Raw genomic sequence first — 20,460 nt, 5'->3', positions numbered from 1 at the left:
GACACAAATTTATTACTTTGGTAATGGCCAGGGCATTAAAAGTGAGTCACACTGGTGCTGCTTCACAAGTCATGGCAGGAAACTCGTTTTGTCTGGCTTCGTGCGCTTCTTGGCCATATGCCAGTCAAGGAAAATGGCTACTTTAATTTTTAGCCTTGCAGTTTGAACCATTTTGTTGGGGCAATAACGCTTATAAAATGAAGATAATTCCCTTGTAAACAACCTAGCCGAATTTGAATGCTTACAAAAATCACCAAGTGCATAAAATAACTTAAAATTTAATAACATAGTTTTCATTCTTTGCATGTTATTAAAATCATAAGACGGTATTTAGAAGTAAATCCCAGAATTCACTTTATAGTGTATTTTAATCAGTTAATTGGAAATATGGTAAAAAGCAGCTACCACTAACACAATGAGCCTTGTGAGTTCCCCATGTTAGGGCACTTGTTGAATGTCATTGAGCCAATTGAGCACATCTCTCTGTCCTGTGACAAAGGCCTCTTGAGAAATCACTCCTAATTGGAGAACGTCCACTAAATCGCGCCGAAGGACTTGAATGAATAATAAAACCCATCTGGGAAGCCGGAAACAATACAAGGACAGCCACATTAGGGCGTGTCTTGGGAGAGGCGGCGGGGCACCGTCAGCCCCGATTCAACTTTGATAATTGTAATGTGACGATAAGGAGCTTATAGCCTCCTGTTATTCTCAAGACAAAAGCCAGTGTACCAGAATACCATTCGGATGACATCTCTGCATCCACTTAACACCCGCATCAGGTCATCTGTTGTTAATTTGCGCACTAACACCAATGCAGCCGGGGGTCTGCGTGCATTAAGGGGTAAATGTTGACCCTTGTTTCTAAGCAAGGCTCACATGTGGACTCCACAAAATGGCCCGTTTGTGTTTTGGAGAAGTTTGGGTCCATCAGCCTTTCATGGTGGTGTGTTACCCTAGAAAGGATCTAATTGCTTTTACCTGTCTACCTAATGATTTAGATTTTTGAATTAACTGCCTTTTTTTTAGAGCTTAACATTGCTTTCATTTCACCTAAAGGTGATTTTATCAATTATGGTTCCTTGACAGATAAAAGCTTGGGAACACATTGAAAGCTCGACTTCCAAATCTATTAGTCCGGTTGTATTCTTGCTTCGGGCACGGAGGCTCGTATGACCTCTTTGTGACCTTGTCACCTCACTCCACGCTGGACGCCCTAAACTCTGTGGGAACCTCCTCCTTCTACTCCTCAGTGCTTTGTGTTTCTATGGACATTGTTTGTCTCACCAGATAAAGTGTCCTCCCCTCTTTTCTTCCCCGTCCCCGCTGAAGAGAGGCTGTGTGGTGCACTAACTGCCCACTGAGCTGGTTCTGACCAGGGGGTTAACACTTGCTTTTCATTCAACATCACAGAACACCTCTTGGGACCTGCTGCTGCAGGTCGGCCAGTGACAAGCACTGATGGATGCTGACAGGTCACTTGCCGTTGACGATGACTCTATTGACCTCTGAAACCATCTAGACCTCTTCAGTAGATTCATATATTCGCAGGATTCTTTTAAGATAAACGTATTGTACATTTATTTTAAGACACAATATTCCTTTTTTTTTTTTTTAAATAAATGTATACATAAAATACTTTAATACATTTTGTTTAAATTGAAATTGTTAAATAACACCAATTTTAATTCATGTTTAAATATATATATATTTTTAAAGTACTATTTAGATAAAATATTTAATCTGTCAAGAAATGTGGGAATTAGAGGGGAGAAACTGAGTCCAAATTCGTGTGGGTCTTGTAATGGTTAGAATTTAGAATTGTTGGTAATGGTTCATTTTGCTGCTCTTATTTGTCTATTTATTTATTTATTTATTTATTTATTTATTTTTTTATTTTTTTATTTACTTATTTATTTATTTATTGTTTATTTATTTAGGTTATTTGCTTATTACTTATTCATCGCTCTTATCTATTGTTTTTACTCTTTGTGCTATTTGCTTGTATGTGTTGTGTCTTGAAACGTAATTTCGATCTCTTTGTGGTTCTTAACGTGAAGAAATTGACAACAAAGCAGACTTTGACTTTGACTTTAATTCATGGAATCAGTGGGCATAAGATGAACAGTTTAAAGTTTAAACTATGCATAAGAAGAATAAAGTTTAAACTATTCAGCCTACTATATAACATATAGGATGGGCACACGAAGCTTCATTAGGTTTTGAGGCTTTCCAGCCAAGCGGTTAGCAAATAGCTCAATTTCTCGAGACTTCATGTGAACACTCCCCCCTGCTGGTCAAAAAGTGCTACAGGAGTCATTCATTGTATGAATGAGAATTACGTTTGTCTTGATATATTGGTTCACGTAGCCTGATCCAAATAAATAAAATTTCTATCTGCATGCGTATTCATGTTTAACATAGAAAGAAGTGGAATATTATGTTTTAAAAAAAAAATAACGTTAATTTTCTACACAAACTAGTTCAAAGTTGAGTTCACAAGTTTCAAAATGAACTTGTCCATTCATATTTCATAACTGAAATTTTATGGCCCAAGTGTATGCTTCCAAAAATGAAAAGTAACAATTTTATTACACCAATATTTTTATTTTATTTTAAGTTGCTACGAGCAAATAAATTACGGGTGACCTAGTAGTAGACTTAGTTGTCCTGTAGTTGGTGGTAATACAACAGAAAGGTGTCTAGCCCGCCATTTAAACACCGAAGAAGAAGAAGAAGAAGAAGAAGAAGAAGAAGAAGAAGAAGAAGAAGAAGAAGAAGAAGAAGAAGAAGAAGAAAAAAAAGAAGAAGAAGAAGAAGACGACGACGACGACGAAGAAGACGACGACGACGACGAAGAAGACGACGACGACGACGAAGAAGACGACGACGACGACGAAGAAGACGACGACGAAGAAGACGACGACGACGACGAAGAAGACAACGACGACGAAGAAGACAACGACGACGAAGAAGACAACGACGACGACGACGACGACGACGAAGAAGCAGCAGCAGCAGTTTCTGCGCATGTGTGCGTGTCTCAAATACCCAGGGCTCTGACTGTGTCTTGTCAGACTCAAGTCTTGACCTCACGTCGCTGTCCAAGTGTCTACCGCTTGATTACCGACAAGCAGGAATATCAATGTTTGTGGAAACTTCTGTTGCAGTGGCGCCTTGGCGTTTTACTAAATTGGTATGCTACAGAGACTTGAGCTGGTTCTCTGCACATGGACCGAGAAGCCGATTACAGGTCCGACATTTCTATGGCAGTCAGGTTCATTGTAGGAAGGCTCAGAGTGTAAACAAGCCCATCGAAAAAGTTCACATCCCAGGACTGGATATGGTTTCTTATGGAGAAAAGATGCACCATGTCCCATGGCTAGCTAAGCCTATTTGTCCAGAGTGGAAAAGGCACCGTAGGGATCCCCAGTTTTACAGGTCTCCTCCACTTCATGACATGCCTTTGTATCAAGAGACACCGTGTCATGTCTTCAACCAAAGGACCAGCGCACTTGAAGGTATCGTATAACATTTCTCAGCACGGATTTGGACTTTTATCATATTTGAAAACATTTACAAGAACGTACGTAAAGGCACTTTCTAGGGGTGGATCAGTGGCAGAATGCTCGTCTTCCAACCCAGATGTTGGGGCTCCGATTCTCAGCTATTGTGACCATGTTGTTGTGGGAAATGGCTTAAATTATTTTGCACCGTTCCATGCCCTTATGTCTTTTTGGAAGTGGTCAGGGAGATTACGGAATGATTTTGTGATCTCTTTCCAGGTGTTCGCCAGGCCATTTGGGTAACCAAAAGCAAACCAGTCTCTGGTTTGCCACCTCAGCTTCTATCACTGGCAGACAATCCTGCCAATCAATTACCAGATCAGGATAACCGTGTTCAGAACGCCATCAAACATGCCCGCTTCTGGGACACAACTGAGGAGCGACCAGAAAATTACAGGTATTTTGTCATCCTGGTATTTGTAGAACAAAATGGATGTTTAACTTGTGGTTGAAATTAGGGTGGCATGACATTGGATAAACATGTGATATGCAAAATGGGTGCTGAATGGCTTTTCGGCTTTCGCGGGTGTTTCCGGAATGCATCTCCTGCAATAAATGAGGGCTCACTATATTTATTATTTATCTTTCTTAGCAACAGACTTCTCTTGAACCTGCTCCATCTTTGTGCCACACTTCAGTCCAGCCACCCATTGATTGGAAGGAGAATGTTAACTGAGAAATATTCATTGGCAGCTTCATGGAAAAGAGGTAAACTATCAAATGATTACCAAATTCCTTCTGTTACTAACACCAATTCTAATCAGTGCTATTTAAAATGATACTTATTTAGTGAGCCAATTTCAGCAATAGGTACTATTCAGCCTCCATTAGTGTTTAGGAACAAGCTTAATGTTTCTGATAAAACATGAATATTAGACAAATGTTCTTAATTCCAGCTTTTATTTTGTGGTATTTACATCTAAGTGTGGTAAACAGCTCAGGACAGAGAACTGACAATGTGGTTTTATGTTTGTGTACCAGGCGAAAATTTGTTTCAGGTTCGGGGACAAAATGGTTTGCTATATAACAGCATGGATCCTCTACCAAGGGTCTCTGAGGAAAAGCAAGTGTCAGACACAGCAGATCATGTTCTTGAAACATTTTATCCTGTGTCGCCTACGGTGGATTTTCAGAAAGTACATGTGTACAAAGAGACGAATTGTACAGGTGAGGAATAGCTCTGTCTTTTGTGTCTTGGGAATTATTTATCACAAACGTCATAATTCTGTAATTCTGTGACCAATAAATTTACTGGTTGTGTCAGAATGCAGGTGCAGCATTTTAACCCATTTAATTCAAAATGTTTCTCCGACACCAAAATTGGATGTCATTGGTAGACCTTTCAAGAAATCAATAATAATAACAATAAAATAATACGAATATATAGAGTAGAACCCCGGAACTCTACCTCCTTGGTACTCAATATATTCAGATTTTGGCGCAAAATGTCGGGAAATCTGCCTCTGATCTTGAACGGAGCTTCGGAATCTGACGTTAGTTGGCGTTGTTATTAAGCAGGTTTTAAACCATTTTGACGCCCGACTGCGGTCTTACTTCATATTCACTATAAATGATCACAGTATCATATAATATATATAATATTTATAATTTGTTATTTTGTCATCTTATTGTTTGGACACGTTTCTTTTTTTTTTTCCCCATCCAGGTTTCAGAGGTCAGCACTATTACCCTCATGCCCACACACTTTACTTCCTGGAGCGTGATGATGCTTGCAAGCTTCTCCCTGAGCAGTTCAGAGCCAAGATCATCATGTTTCTTTTTGGAAATGCTCTGGCACGTGCACATATGCTTTATGGGGTAAGACTGTGCTTGTCATTGTGTTCTCCCTTCTTTACCATATCTTGGCTGTACCTCGTCCTAGGGGTAGGCAATTCATTGAAATTAATGTTGTTGAGTACGTAAGAATTCCAGACGTTTCGGTTTGGGGTCCTTCACTGAGGAAGCATGTTCCACTGTATTATTTACATAGGGCTGCCCGTGGACGTGCCTGACTTTAAATGTGCGCTACTGTTGGATCTTTGTGAATTTGACTAACTGCTTTCCATTCTCTTTTCTCCCCCTTCATCCCCTCTGTCATTTCTGGATTGTTTATGCATGCTGCATACACCAAGGCCAACACTTCTAGTGTCTTGGATCATCCTATCACAATACAGGGCGTCGGGACCAATGGCAGACTTTTCCAGTTCGTTGTTTTCCAACTCAACACCACAGATCTAAGAGTGGACGATGGCATAAAAAACCAGGTAAGTGTATGCAAGACAAATACAATATTAATTAATTAATGCACTCTGTATGCTTTTGTACCTTACATTTTTTTAATTCATTTGTATTAGGTGTGGATGGAGGAAGATGTTGAGCTCTATGAGTTTGCAAAGGTCAGACCACTCTTCAAGAAGAAGCAACTGAAGGTAATTGCTCCTTAGTGAGCTCTATAGTTAAAGTTGAACTGTTGCATCGTTTTCACAATTTAACTTTTTTTTTTTTTTGTCAAAACACAACATCAAGAATTAAAATACATTTTATTAACTTATAAACTCAGGGGTGAGGGGATAATTCAATATCAATATAAAATGGCCTCAATCAAATCTTCAATATAAACAAAATCAGGAAGGAAATGGCTCAAATAAATTGGCCAGTCACCTCAGTGCCACCCTTGCAATGAAATTATATCTTGCAAACAAATGGATGGATACATGGGGCAGAAGTCATTATAGTCCTATATATCCAATCGAGTATACCCAATCCATATATTGACCTTTTTTCTTTAGACTTTCATTTATCAAGTACACTTCACCAATCAAAATGTGGAAATCAAAGCATATATCTTATATATAATATATGTAATTTTTTTTTTTTAATTTTTTTTTTAATTTTTTTTTTTTTTTTATCTCTCTCTCTAGATCCCAGCTGGTCTTGCAGGATACAAGCCAGAGACATTCTCCAAATTCCTTGCCCTATACCTTCACGGTGCTGTGTAGCACTAAAGGCCTCCATTTATAGTTGTGAATAAATATGTATGTATGTGTGAAAGTTTGAGGTTATGGGAAATTATCTCAAAACTCCCTTGACATTAAGTGAAAAAATTAGACTGATATTAAATTCTGACATATTCCAATATCACTGTATTAAATTTACAGCTCTAAAATGTCCTTTTTTAAGAAAAAAAAATCTTTATTTATTTTTTAGATATTTGGATTACTGCACAGAATCACAGACTATAGAACTACTATCTATACTTAATGTATTTAATCATTTAGTTCGTATTTAGGGGAGGGAAACTCTTGAACCACACTCTAGCCCAGATGGTGGCGGTAATGCTCTGTAAAAACTGGTTGCCAACCGCCATTAAACCAAAAAAGAAGAAAAAGAAGTAAACAAATAGAAACGGGATTTGTTCTTGCAACTTGCTGCTCTGTTAAAAGTGTGTGTGTGTGTGACCTTGCTTCTGCAGTGACTTATCAGCACAATCCAATTGAAGTAGATCAGAAGGTGCTTATTGATCATCAAAGAGGATAGCAGGTTTGGCGTTCCATTGCTGTCTGGGAAGATTTGGACTCATTCCCTTTTGGTGTTGAGCAGCCATTAAGTTTGACGGAGACAAATGAAGAATAAACGTCTACTGTAACAAACTATGGTATAGTCTATCCAGAAGAAGTGACTGTCAAAGTCGTCTGCATTGGATGAAGAGTCAACTTGACTGCGTTGGATGATGAAGTGATCATCTGCCCCGCTATTCTGCTCCACGCGCTCAATGAAGGAGGACGACTACAGAAGGTGGAAATCAGATAAGCCTGGCACACCAGGTAACCGTCTTTCATTCAGTATTGTCCAAAATAGACACTTTTGAGTGTTGAAAGAGGACGTGAGAGGATAACAAGGAACTGCGTGACATTTCAATTTAATCCATCAATCAAGTGTAAAAATGTGACAAGTAGATCAGATAGCTCTACTTTTAGAGATAGATGGATCTAAGCAGCTATACCACCACGTAGAAGCGAAAGAGAGAGAAAGGTAAAGAAAATAAACGAGCTTTTACGTGGCTTTCAGAGAAGTTATGAGTACTGGAAGGCCTTAATCAAGGTGGCTTAAAAAAAAATCAGTGATTCAGCAGGATTCTAGTGATACGCTTCAGAAGCACATTAGTAATATTCAACTAGACAAGAGCCTAAGATAGCCTTGAAGGAGAGTGGTGATTTGAGGACATTTGTGGAATGATGGGGATACTCTGATGGGATCAAAAATCAGAAGCTCACTGCCAAAGTGCCAGACTGGTTATGCACCAGATGGAATTGGAAAGCCACTCAATGCAGCATGACAAGTTCCCAAGCTTTAACTAGTTTGTCACATTTCTGTCGATGAAAGCATCACATGTAATCCAATCAAATCATACCAAGCAATACATCAACCTGAACCTGAGAAAGGAAAGGTAAAAAAATCAGAACAAAGAAGAACACAAACGTTTTGCAGGCACTAAAGCGTTGATAACAAACACAAGTGAAAAGGACGCCTTTACATGCGCATTCTGTAAGAAAGCAGAGCATAGCATACACAAGTGTCACAAAATCATAGTGGAAACAGTTGAAGACCATGTGACACACATCAAGAGTGAGCAGGTTTGCGTCTGTGGAGATTTTGACTTATTCCCTTTAGGTGTTGTGCAGCCATCGAGTTTGACGGAGACAAATGAAGAATAAACGTCTACTGTAACAAACTATGGTGTAGTCTATCCAGATGGAGTTATAATAAATAACCATTTCAACTAGGGGTGTCAAACTCTTTTCCTCAAGAGCCGCATTCCTACATGTATTTCAAGTTTCCCTCGTTAAACACACTTGATTCAATGAATCAGGCTCCTGCAGAACGTGAAGATGAAGTGGTCATTTGAACACGGTATGTGTTTCAACATGCACGTGCATATTATCTGTCCAAACAATCTAGGGTATGCAATATGTACATTATAATCACTTAGGAACGAATTGTATGTTTCATTTTGGTATGCACGTGGTGTAATGTGTTAAAATTACCAATTAACTGATCATAATCTTTTTTTTTTATCAGCTACATTATGAAGACCAATAAATCTTACAAGCTTGTTTTGCACAAAAGAGGTTTTGGTGGAAATGGTAAGTTACAAACGTCCTATACATTAGTACTATATTGATTTCTCCGAGATTTGTTTGCAATCAAACATTTGTTTTGTTCAGATGATGAGGTGGTTGTCAATCCAAAAGCTTTCCCTCAAATCTGTCTTGGTGACATTATTGAAATTGCGCATCCAACAGATGAATACAGGTGAGTTTATACCATGAGAAGAAAGTTAACATTGGAAGATTATAGTGTTTGGGATTATATGTACAAGAGTTTTTAAATCCACTTATTTTTACCTTAATTAGACAATCCTTTTTCTCTTTCTTAAAATGCACAGTCCCCTATTGCTCCAAGTGAAGAGCTTAAAAGAAGACCTTCCGAAAGGTATGTCAACCATCTCCACTTATTTAGAATTCTTGTGAAACAGGAAAAAATATTGATGTCTATACATTCTTAGTCAAAAGGTTAAAAACTCCTGATTTATTACCCTGTCTTTTAAAAAAATGTATTTATTAGGATTGTGGATGGATCTTAGAGATCCTAGAGAACTAGAGATGCTTTATTCATCCCATTTGGGAAATTAGACTGTCACAGCAGTAATTATTCAGAATTACATGGCGCCCCTAAAAATGTACATTGATTTGAAATCTAGTGGATCGTGGCAGTACTATACCCAATTCTTAACTTGCAAGTGACTTGAATTCATTTTCTATTCCTTTTTAGAAACCATCAGTGTGGATCAGACTGTGGCACAAGCCTTCAGACTTCGTGCATACCAAGATGTCATTGTTAACATTGTTGACCCAAAGGTTTGCTGACTTAAGTTATTTTGTTCTGTCTGGAATGATTTTCTAAAATAATAGAGTATGTAGTCATTCTATCATAGGTTCCCAGATTGTGGTCCCTCCATTTTGAGGTGTAATTCCACTATTGGGCATGAGGTGGTGGCAGAGTATAATTTTTAACAGTAATTTGAAAGATGATAAATCAGGAATTTAACTTTGATTTTGTGAATGTAATAAAACAACATGTGAAAAAGTTCAAGAAGTATCAGGACCTTGGAAACCAGTGCATAATACCCATGTCATATTTTTACCATAAAAGGACGTCACTCTAGACTTGATGGAACTGACATTTAAGGACCAGTACATCGGCAGGGGTGACATGTGGAGACTGAAAAAGAGTTTGGTAGGGCTTGTAAAAATATACATCTGAATTTAATGCATTTCTTTCATTGGTTCATTTTATTTTGTGTTGTATATTGTAGGTGAGGACATGCGCCTATGTGTCACAGAAAGTGGAGTATGCTGGAATCAGGTAAATCAACTTTTTGAAAATTTTAAAACAACGGCAGCAAAAGTGCTGTAGTACATAAATAAATCGGTAAATATAAAACCGTAAAGGCATAATGTTAAAAAAAAATGTTAAAAACATTCAAACATGTCAATGTTATTGTTGCATATCTCAAGTGTGAATGTTGTCAGTCACTTAAATGTTGTACAGAGGCTGAGATCAACCGGAGTCAAATTCCTTGTTTGACATGCACAAACATGGCCAATAAAGCTGATTCTGATTGATTTTCAATGTCTATATTATTTCATGTGTTTACCGTTTTTTTTCCCCATGTGTTTTTGTTGTGCTAGATCTCAGGCAAGTGAACTGTGGGGAAAGGGAGAAAAAGTCACCTGTGGATACATCAGTGACGATACCAGGGTAAGACAGAGGCTCTGTTTATTTATATTTATATGATGGATGGTGAATCTTTGTCATTGTTATCTTGTGATACAGGTTGTGTTCAGATCCATATCGGCAATGGTTTATGTTTTCATCCAAATGAGCTGTGAGATGTGGGACTTTGACATTTACGGTTAGTTAGTTGCCTTGTTTTGCACCATACTAGTGATCGACCGATTATCGTCTAATTTGTCTAATGTCAGCGTTTTATTCATAGGTGATTTATACTTTGAAAAGGCTGTCAACGGTTTCCTTTCAGACCTTTTTGGCAAATGGAAGGTTTGTGAGTCACTTTTGAATTGGCCTGTTTTCTATTCATGATATCATATTCATTGGAATCCCAAAATAATTGGTCATTTCTGTTTTAAATAGGATAAAAACTGCAGTCATGAAGTGACAGTTGTGCTCTTTTCACGTACATTCTACAATGCTAAATCAAAAGGTGAGCCACTCATCATCGTAATGTTTGTGAATCAATATTGTCACAATAAAATATGACTAATCATCTTTTATAGATGAATTTCCTGAGAGTTTTAGAGCATCAATCCAACAAGATCACGAAGGTCGATTTTATGAAGACTTCTACAGGTGTCATTTCTTTTACGTAGCTCAATTCAATTTAATGGCAGCTTAATAAGAATGAAAAGTTTTTTTATTTTTATTAGAGTTGTGGCTCAGAATGAAAGGCGTGATGAGTGGACATCTTTATTAGTCACTGTCAAGAATCTCTTTATTCAGTACCCTGTCCTGGTGCGACTTAAAGAAGCAGGTAAACCTTTTAGCTGACTTTGTCTGGCACTTTGTTTGGCACTTTGTTTCAAATTATGTGTATTAACTCTGATTTTTTTTTTCTTGATGGCAGATGGTTTTCCAGTTGGATATAATTCAACATCTGCTCAGGGAAACTACTTGGAAGCCATCAACCTTTCTTTTAATGGTTAGTGCCCTAATTTGATTAAAAAACAAACAAAAAAGCTGTTGAATTGTTATGATTTTACAACTGAATTTTCATGAAAAAAAATATTAAAACTTAAAATAGTAACTCTTAAAATATTAAGAAAGAGAGAGTACCTCATCTTTGCATTTTGTTAATTAACAATTCAATTAACAAGGGATTATGAGGGTGACTATTTGCTGACTAAAAATGTTATTGAAATTGGAACAAATTGGAAGACAGTCAATGTCATATATGTTTATGTTTGACTATGCCAATTCCACTGAAATATCTTTCAAATGTTTCGTAGTATCTCCAAAATCTGATGTTCTCCCATTTTCTTTTAGTGTTCGACAAACATTACATCAATCGTAACTTTGACCGGGCTGGTCAGATGTCTGTTGTCATCACGCCGGGTGTGGGGGTGTTTGAAGTTGACCGTCTGCTTATGATTCTGACCAAGCAGCGAATGATTGACAACGGTAAGTGCAAATGTTTGAACACAAGGCTCAACATAAACAGTCAATGATTCTGCAGTGAAGTATGTAACAAATTTCTCGATCATTATTATTGTAGGCATCGGTGTTGACTTGGTGTGTATGGGAGAACAGCCATTACATGCAGTACCGCTCTTTAAGGTAAAACCCAAATTCAATGTAGCTGTTAAAATCAAGTACATTTATTAATGATGACTTCTACATTTAATCCACAGTTGCACAATAAAGCGACACCTGACTCATTTGTAGGGAATGACTATAATCTGCCTCACTGGATCAACCACAGGCAAGACTGTATTTCAATCATTCCATTCAACTTTTTCAGATATTAAAATAAATTGAAATAATAATTTTCCTTATGTATATTTTCTGCCTTTTAGCTTCTACACTTCCAAAAGTCAGAATTCTTGTAATAACTTTATTCCTCGAATTAAACTTGCTGATCACAAGGTAAAATTCTTTATTTTTACATCGATCTGCAATTTAATGTTATTAATTAAAGCATCTCTCAAAAACATATTTACATTTTTTTCTTTTAGCGTCATTATGAAAAACTAAAGAAAGGCACAGAACAAAGTAAGTTGTAAAAATGCACCATTTTTATTTCCCCCCCCCCCCCCCCCCCATACTCAAGATCTCTTTTCATACTTCTTATAGCGTTATGTATACAAAAGGAGTGTGAGAATGGCTTGCCAATACAGGTGGACTATGAAGCGTATGACTCTCAGGTTTTCAGACTCCCTGGTCCTTCATTGATTCAGAGAAGTCCCACTTGCAGGTGTGTTAAAGTATTGCACTTCAAATAATATTGACCAATTTAGATTTAACACTTGCATCCATGTTTGCCAGAAATACTTCAACTTTATCCTGCAGGATGGGTCGGGGGAAAGAGAAGAGTGGGAAGAAAATCTGCGCATCAGTGGATGTTGCAACTGGCATGGGTGTATCTCCTACTTTATGTTTTGCTGGTACCGATGAACAACATAGTCTGGCATCTGATGATAGTCTCGGACCTGTATCCAACATGCTTCTGATACCCCGAATGCCCTCGATGGTTAACGAAGTCAGTAGCTCACTGGGATACACATGTGCCAAAGGTAGGTTGCTTAATATAGAAAAAAGGACACATTTATTCTCAAATTTTCTTCCATTTATTGTGATTCTTTATTCAGAGTTTTTTGAGAAGACTGTCGAGTCTCATCGAGACTCAAGTGCCCCTGCTAGGTTCACAGTGGGAAGTGCCGAATCCACTCTGTACATACAATCGGGATGTTATACACCACAGAGAGCGCTTATGAATCCCTTCACGCCAACCAGGATGCCCATGAAGCTCACATCTAACCGCAGGCGCTGGATGCACACATTCCCTGTTGGTTAGTTATACCATTATTCATTTATTTTCAAATTCTTCATCACTTTTTCATTCTTAATTATTTTATTTTTATTATATTTCATTTCCTATATTAAATTGAAGGTGTTTTGAAATGATTATTATTATTTTTTTAAATCTGACATTTAGCACGGGGGTGCAGACTTTTTGTATCCACTGTATGTCTAAGTAGTGATATTTTGTTCTCCAGATCCTTTTGGAGAAGCTTTTCAAATCCATCACCAGTCCTGGCAAAACATTGTAGAGTTGCAAGACAGTTACCAAAGAGATCATGCCCAGGCCTCAGCTGAGCTGCTAGAACTCTCATATCAGGACACCACGGGAAGGTTAGAGGAACTTACCGTACACTAGAGAATAGCTGATGTAATAGCTGAGTATAACTTTAAACCCCTTCTGTTTCAGGCAAGCAAGCTACCCACAAGCAGATGAGAATGTTTTTAACTTGAGGGGAGGGATGGAAGAATACACTCAAAGCCCTGGCAACAGTGGTGGTAAGAATACTCAAAAGCATTTGACGATTGAACAAATACTTCTTTGGAAAAAAAACTTTTTAAATAATATTCCATTACTAATCGTTGAATGTACTTTTAGAATAATTTATGTAAATGCATCTCTTCTGCTCTGTCAGCTGGCCTTAAATGTGATATCATTTCAGGGACCAACAATTCTTTTGAATTTGTTGACTCATCCCAATGTGCTGACAATCAAAGTAAGTAAATGAAGAATCCAGTGAACTTCACGTGTTATATACACCGAGATCGATTCCCCTGAAAAATGTTCTTAATTTATTTGATCTTTATCAGTCTTTAAAGGTATTACAGGGTATCTTATTTAGAATTTATTTCATAATATTTCTCAAAATTTTGCCCACATACCACTGACGGAATTAGGTCGTTTTAAAATATTCAAATATATGCTAACCGTGTTCATATTTTCTCCTTTCTGTACTGTCATATTCATCTTTGATTAAGTTACTCTAATGTTTCACATTTTCCCTCTATTTTTTGGGGGTCTTTTGTCAATTCTTTTTATAAACAGTACATAATGATATTGATCCTTACCTGTATGTGTGACAGTTCCCAGCATCTGCTGTGCAGTGGGGGTTGACTGGAAATCTCTGACCACACCGGCCTGCTTGCCCCTCACCACTGACTACTTCCCCGACCGGCAAAAGCTACAAAGTGACTACACTGAAGGATGCTATGACTTATTACCACACAGTGATCTGGAAAGGTGTCTTTCAACATTTACTTTGACCCAATTGACCTGCCCTAATGTGATCTTTAAACAAAAGCGGGTATAAACCTGTACTGTAAATTCGGTTTGTTAGACTATAACTATTATCATGAGACTCAAATTTGTTGTTTTATTTTTAGGCGAGAAGATGACTTGCCGGGGATGAATGCTACTCAAGTATTTGAAGAATTTGTCTGTCAGAGGTTGATGCAGGGTTACCAGATCATCGTCCCATCGAACAAGAGGAGACGACAACCCTCTGTGGCTACTCCTCTTGGCAGTAGTCCTTTATACACCAGAGGTAATTACAAGCTTTATAAATGTTTTGCACAATAAAATAAAGTTCTGGTTATACACACGTCAGAGGCTGACACAATTAAAAGATATGTTTGACATGTAGGTTTGATATCAATGCGTCGAGGAGAGGAAGAAGAGACAGTTTGTTGGCTCAGTATGGGTAGGACCTTCCATAAAGTTTGCCTCAAAGACAAGATCCTCACCGTTACGCGATACTTGCCAAAGTGAGTTTATTGGCAAATGTTGTACAGTACATCATAACTCCACGTCTATGAAAATAAATGGTACAGTAGCACTGACTATGTGTTTTAGATACCCATACGAGTCTCGCCATATCCAGTACAGCTACAGTCTGTGTCCTCCTCATTTGGATGCTCATTTTGTGTCCTGTTGGGTTGAGTTTGGCCATGAACGACCAGAGGAATATAAATGGAATTACTTGGACCAATATATCTGCTCTGCAGGCTCGGAGGACTTCAGGTATATATTTTATTTTGTTTTGGAGATTGCCACATTGCGTTGTGAAAGAAAGAAGGTGTATGATGCCAAATTTCTTTTTTCCCTGTCATTACTTTTCTGTCAACTCTCAATGTAAGCATCATCTTGACCTGAATCTTAACTTGCCTCTGCCAGTTTGATCGATTCACTTAAGTTCTGGAGGACAAGGTTCCTCTTGCTTCCAGCTGGAGGAGCTCGGCGTGTGGCTGATGAAGATGGGCACTGGGATGTTTATGGAGCTGGATCAAGTACAGGAATAGGTAGTAGTAGTGACTGGGTCCTTCTGGATGGTTTCATCCGCTTCCTTGAGGGAGTCAACCGCATTCGCCGACGCCACCGTTCCGACAGGATTATCAGAGTGAGTATCTCCGGGAATGGGATCGTATGAAGACAAACCTTCCTCATCTCTCGGGTAACTCTGTGGAGATACACAGAATTTGCAAATATTTTTGTGAGAAAAAAAAATCACCCTCTTGGAGATCGGTACCTACAGCAGAGCTAAACTTAACTACATTCATCATTTTTTTGGACAATACAGAAAGGCACTCCCATGAAGGCCATGAATTCTCTCCTTTCATATCCTTCTGAACCAATGGTGCCACTGCAAGGCAAAAAAGGAACTTCAGCTTTATCTGCTTTACTGGAGATGGATCAAAACCATAGGTAAGTGTCCTATCAGCACACGATCATAGGTCACATTTAGATGCAGAAGCATTAGGAAGATGGTCATTTTTATTATTCAGCTTTCATCCACAGAATGCAGAATTTGACATGATGATCATGATATGATCAGACATGCAATATCGTGCAACTTTTTTTCCTCACAAATTAAAAGTTTCCAGGTGACTTCTCAACCGCCATCCCGCTAGGCCAGTGAAAATAAAAGCTCTAGTTGTAATCAAGTATATTCACACCATAGCAAGGTATTTTCATCCTAATGACTATTAATGTCTCTTTTTGTTTTATTTGTAATAATGTATGACAGGACATTAGAGGAACAACAGCAGAAACCCAAGCCCATAACACCTGAACAATCAAGTGCCGAAAGTCCACGCAAGGTAAACTTTCTTTCCTTACTGTCTTACAGTTGACACCCCACAAAGAAGTTATGATTGATGATAATATTGTTGCTTTTGTGTTATTCATATAGATCACTGCTGAATACATTGAAGGGGCATTCCAAGGGGGACTGACAGCTGGAACATCAATGCAGTTTGCAGGAGAGAATGCAACTGGCGTCAGCAATGACACCAGGTCAGATTGGATGTAGTTTTCATAGCCTCTTTTCTTCTTTTATTATCTGGTCTGTAACTTGGAGTGTTTGTTTAAAATATAAACATTTTAGTTTCCACCCTTTTAATCACAGCACTTTGGAAATTTTCTGAAGGTCCAAATCAAATTATTATCTGCAATAGTGTTGCACCAAGTACCAAAATGATAAAAATGACATAATACCATAGGAGGTAGGTTTTTTAATTTTATTTTTTATTAACAGCAATATCTAAGAGCAAATAGTCATTTATTGAAAGAGTGGCATTTTTTTTTTCTACATGATCTGTGAAACAGTTTGCATGTTTTTTTTAATATGTCATAAAACAAAGGGTTGAATGATTACTTTTAAAACTGTCCGTGTTTGTCTGATTTCATAACTGCTTGACTCCTAAGCAGGTCAAACTCTCTTTTTGATTTGCTATCTTTAACAGATTAGCGGGAAGTAATAGTCAGTTTGCACTGGAGGACTTCTCTCTGTCCTCTTCGTCAACACTCGTGGAAATCTTGGATGCCATTAAAAATCCGACGTAAGTATTTGGGTAAAAGTGTTCATGTGGGAGAAATACACAATAATCATATTATGGTCTCTAATGACATAGGACAGGGATACTACTGCTCCCAGAACAGAGGGGCCTTCCATTCAATTGCTTCATAAGCGCTGAGGTCATCCACTGGTTAGTCACCAATGTTGAGGGTGTAACCACACAGAGCATGGCTGTCGATGTTATGCAGGTAAATTACAAAGATTATAAATAATATAAAATAAAAAATATATATATATTATTAGATATTGAAAATAACAACATTGACTGTCATGTTGGCAAGTTGGGCCGGAAAAGTGACAGAATCAAAGCATCACTAATTTCCGAACATCATGATAGCACTATACTTTTTTTTTTTTTTTTTTTAGCATTTTTTGTGCCAGCTGTGGCAGCAGACTTTTTTTTTCTCATCAAATTTTTAAAAATAATTTTGTGAAACTTTAACTTCTTCAAGGGATTTTACAATGGAATACGGTACAAAACAAAAACTAAACATTTATTTTTAACATCAATGTACAATATTTAAACCAAAGAACTTTTTTTGGCGGGGGGATCTTTCCCGACTGCATTTCACTTAAGCGATTAGTATCCTTGTTTGCCCCTTCGGTTAGAGGACAACTTGTTAGTGGGGAAGTTTATTTGTCACCATTGCGGAGAGAATTCAGTATGCAACTCTTTGGTGCCACAGCACACAAATTTACTTCTGTAATTGAGAAAATAAGAAAGTATGAGCTCTCAATTTTTTTTCAAGATTTTTTGTTCTCTCTCCCAGCATGCATTTCTCTGAATCTTTGTTTTTTTTCTCTGTTTTATCTTAGAAAATGCTCGATGAGGGTTTGGTGGCCCATGCATCTGGAGATGCTATGCGGACCTTTGTTTATGGGTTCTACATCTATAGAATTGTGGCAGAAAAGGATGGTGAATGGATTGAAAGGACTTTCCAAATTGTTCACAATTTCCACAATGACATATGTGACATCTTTCAGGTCAAGCCTCACAGCTCCCCCCAACAGTGGCGTGCGGCTGGTCTACTGCAGGCTTGGAAGACTTTGCCTTGTTTCAGAGAAAATGGTTTGAGGTCGCCTTTGTGTTTGAGGAACAACAACCAACTGATCTCCCAGCGTTCCTCCTGCCATGGCTGCCTAGTCGACCAGCCTCTTATGCAAGCAGGCATAGCTCGTTCAGTCGCAGTTTTGGAGGACGGAGCCAGTCAGCTGCACTGCTAGGTACAACCAGACAATCCAACCCCATGTTGCACTTAGTCTCTCTCTTGTTTAGTTGATACGGACTGTGCCCATATAATACTTATGCTTGCATACTAATACTTAGCACTTTATTTACTTAAGTTTATCTGGTAAACAATATTAGCTCAGACAAGTAGAGAATAAAGGCAATCATTACATCTTCTTAGTCCATGCTTGTTGTCCTTTGTGTCCATCATGTCATTTGTCTCCTATTTGTCCATTCTTCAGCTGCTACGGTTCCAGAGCAGAAGACAGTTACCCTGGATGTGGATGCTCATAATCGCTGGGGTCGAACTGAATGGTGCACCTGTTATTACCACGGCACCTTTTCCCTGAATTCTGCCTTTGAGATCAAACTTCATTGGATGGCTGTCACTGCAGCAGTCCTCTTTGAGATGGTAACTAAGTTTTTGATTTTTCTTTTCTTCTTCATGACAGTCTGGCCACAATATGCAGGAAAAGGAATGATTTGTGGAGCTGTGGCTGCAATATCCTTAGGTCAGGGGTCTCAAATTCTGTCTTGGTCGGTCGGCAATTTTCGACCTGTCTCGCAGTGTCTCTGCCTATCAACTTTATCCATCCATTTGTGAGACCGTATGGTCCACTTTTAAGTTTGTTTCAATCTTTTTGTTAGATTCAAGGTTGGCACAGGAAAGCGGCATCCTGTGGTTTCTTATTGGTTCCTGTGTTGGAGGGTCCATTCGCCCTGACATCACACCTGTATGGCGATCCTCTGAGAGCTCAACTCTTCATTAGTCTGAATATTCATTGCCTTATGAAAAGTGGTAGTGAAAACCTGTTTGAAGGTACACACTCCATATGTATGAGAGTTTTTTTTTCTTCATATTCTTGTATTTTCTACATTTATCATATTTGTTCATCAAACAGGTTTTGAACCAGAATCTTACTGGGACAGGATGCAGCTCTTTCAAGAGGCCATATTGTACAGGTATTATTATTATTTTTTTAATCTCTGTACTATACTATCCTCCCAAATGTTGTTCATATTTTATTCATTAAAGCAGCAATAGATATTAACAAGTAAAAGTTGGGCTTGACTTGTAGAAATATTTAAGTTTGGAACCCACAACCTCTGAAGACAAATCATCAATTCCACCTTGCCATCATGACTGCTCCACTTGTTTTTTTTAATTGTTTGACAGCACTAATTACAACATAAATCTTTTTTTTTTTTTGCAGATTTGGGTTCATAGTTGACAAGTTTTCTGCTTCAGCTTTTAATTTCCCATCAGAGAACAGGCCCCAATACATCCATGTAACAGGTTGGTCCCACAACTTTAAGGTATGGATATATTTTGTAAAATTCAAGCGTCATTCTGCTTCTTTCCTTTCAGGCACTGTTCTACTACAACTCCCATACTCCAAAAGAAAGTATACCAGTGGACAACAGCGTCGGCGCAGGAACTCCACCACATCCAACAGCCAGGGGTCGTTCAGTGGTGAAGATCGCATTGGCTTCTATTGGGCCTACAACACTATGTTGACTAAAGCCTGGAGGACTGGTGCTCTAGGTGACGAAAGGCTGGCTGACCGTCTACTGAAAGACTTTACAGACTTTTGTGCTAATAAGGACAACAGACTGCTGAACTTCTGGGATAGTTGTCTGGAAAAAATTAATACCAGCGCCCCCTAAAGGCAGCAATTACAATTTCATGTTTCAATTTTGCCCACATTAAAAAAAAAAAGACATCCCCAATGCCAAAAAACACAAAACTAAGAAACCTAAGCACACACACAAAAAAAAACAAAAATGAAAAAAGTAGAAAAAATAAAACACATTTCAGGGCAACTCCATCTTATATACAAAGAATATACAGCCAGAGCAAATGTCTTAGAGACAGCCTTTCAATAAATGAGATCAGTTTTACAGCATTCTCAGAAAGTGAGAGGTAACCGGAGTGCCCGGAAAATCCCCACGCAGGCACGGGGAGAACATGCAAACTCCACACAGGGAGGGCCGGAGGTGGAATCGAACTGAATGACAGATATTAGGCAAACTGGTTTTCATTTCTTTGTCGAACTTTGGAGTGAATTGAATGAGCAAACGCTAATTTAAAAAAAAACTAACACTTTTTCTTATTTATTGTGGCACAATATTGCATTAAAGCTATCAATTTTGC

General features: G+C 38.2%; 2 protein-coding genes across 3 annotated transcripts; both read left to right on the top strand.

The window, feature by feature from the left end:
- The first annotated feature begins 2,905 nt into the window (after positions 1-2,905).
- Positions 2,906-6,635, top strand: mrpl37 (mitochondrial ribosomal protein L37). The gene is made up of 8 exons (XM_085929315.1): positions 2,906-3,521; positions 3,786-3,963; positions 4,159-4,274; positions 4,548-4,733; positions 5,233-5,384; positions 5,699-5,830; positions 5,921-5,995; positions 6,488-6,635. The coding sequence occupies exons 1-8, from the start codon at positions 3,146-3,148 to the stop codon at positions 6,563-6,565; spliced, it is 1,293 nt and encodes a 430-aa protein (XP_085785441.1). The 5' UTR covers positions 2,906-3,145; the 3' UTR covers positions 6,566-6,635.
- Positions 6,636-7,241: 606 nt separating this feature from the next.
- On the top strand, positions 7,242-20,392 carry depdc5 (DEP domain containing 5, GATOR1 subcomplex subunit). Of its 2 annotated transcripts, none has more exons than XM_085929311.1 (42): positions 7,242-7,390; positions 8,646-8,710; positions 8,792-8,879; positions 9,013-9,059; positions 9,399-9,484; positions 9,780-9,863; positions 9,943-9,992; positions 10,319-10,388; positions 10,464-10,542; positions 10,627-10,688; positions 10,782-10,851; positions 10,925-10,997; positions 11,075-11,178; positions 11,272-11,346; positions 11,691-11,825; positions 11,920-11,981; positions 12,056-12,126; positions 12,221-12,290; positions 12,380-12,416; positions 12,498-12,618; positions 12,714-12,937; positions 13,013-13,213; positions 13,421-13,556; positions 13,633-13,721; positions 13,886-13,939; positions 14,307-14,463; positions 14,607-14,767; positions 14,867-14,987; positions 15,076-15,243; positions 15,397-15,619; positions 15,800-15,924; positions 16,247-16,319; positions 16,412-16,515; positions 16,965-17,060; positions 17,133-17,265; positions 17,894-17,993; positions 18,062-18,301; positions 18,548-18,717; positions 18,954-19,125; positions 19,208-19,268; positions 19,520-19,602; positions 19,675-20,392. In XM_085929311.1, the coding sequence occupies exons 2-42, from the start codon at positions 8,653-8,655 to the stop codon at positions 19,971-19,973; spliced, it is 4,632 nt and encodes a 1,543-aa protein (XP_085785437.1). In that variant the 5' UTR covers positions 7,242-7,390; positions 8,646-8,652; the 3' UTR covers positions 19,974-20,392. The 2 variants fall into 2 exon arrangements, with proteins under 2 accessions (XP_085785437.1, XP_085785436.1); XM_085929310.1 differs by having other exon boundaries at positions 12,690-12,937.
- Positions 20,393-20,460: the final 68 nt, after the last annotated feature.

Source organism: Syngnathus leptorhynchus, chromosome 14 (assembly GCF_054491065.1).
Source record: "Syngnathus leptorhynchus isolate UIUO chromosome 14, UIUO_Slep, whole genome shotgun sequence".
Classification (NCBI taxonomy): domain Eukaryota; kingdom Metazoa; phylum Chordata; class Actinopteri; order Syngnathiformes; family Syngnathidae; genus Syngnathus; species Syngnathus leptorhynchus.
Note: the sequence above shows the minus strand (reverse complement) of the source record. Positions and strands in the feature narration are given on the sequence as shown.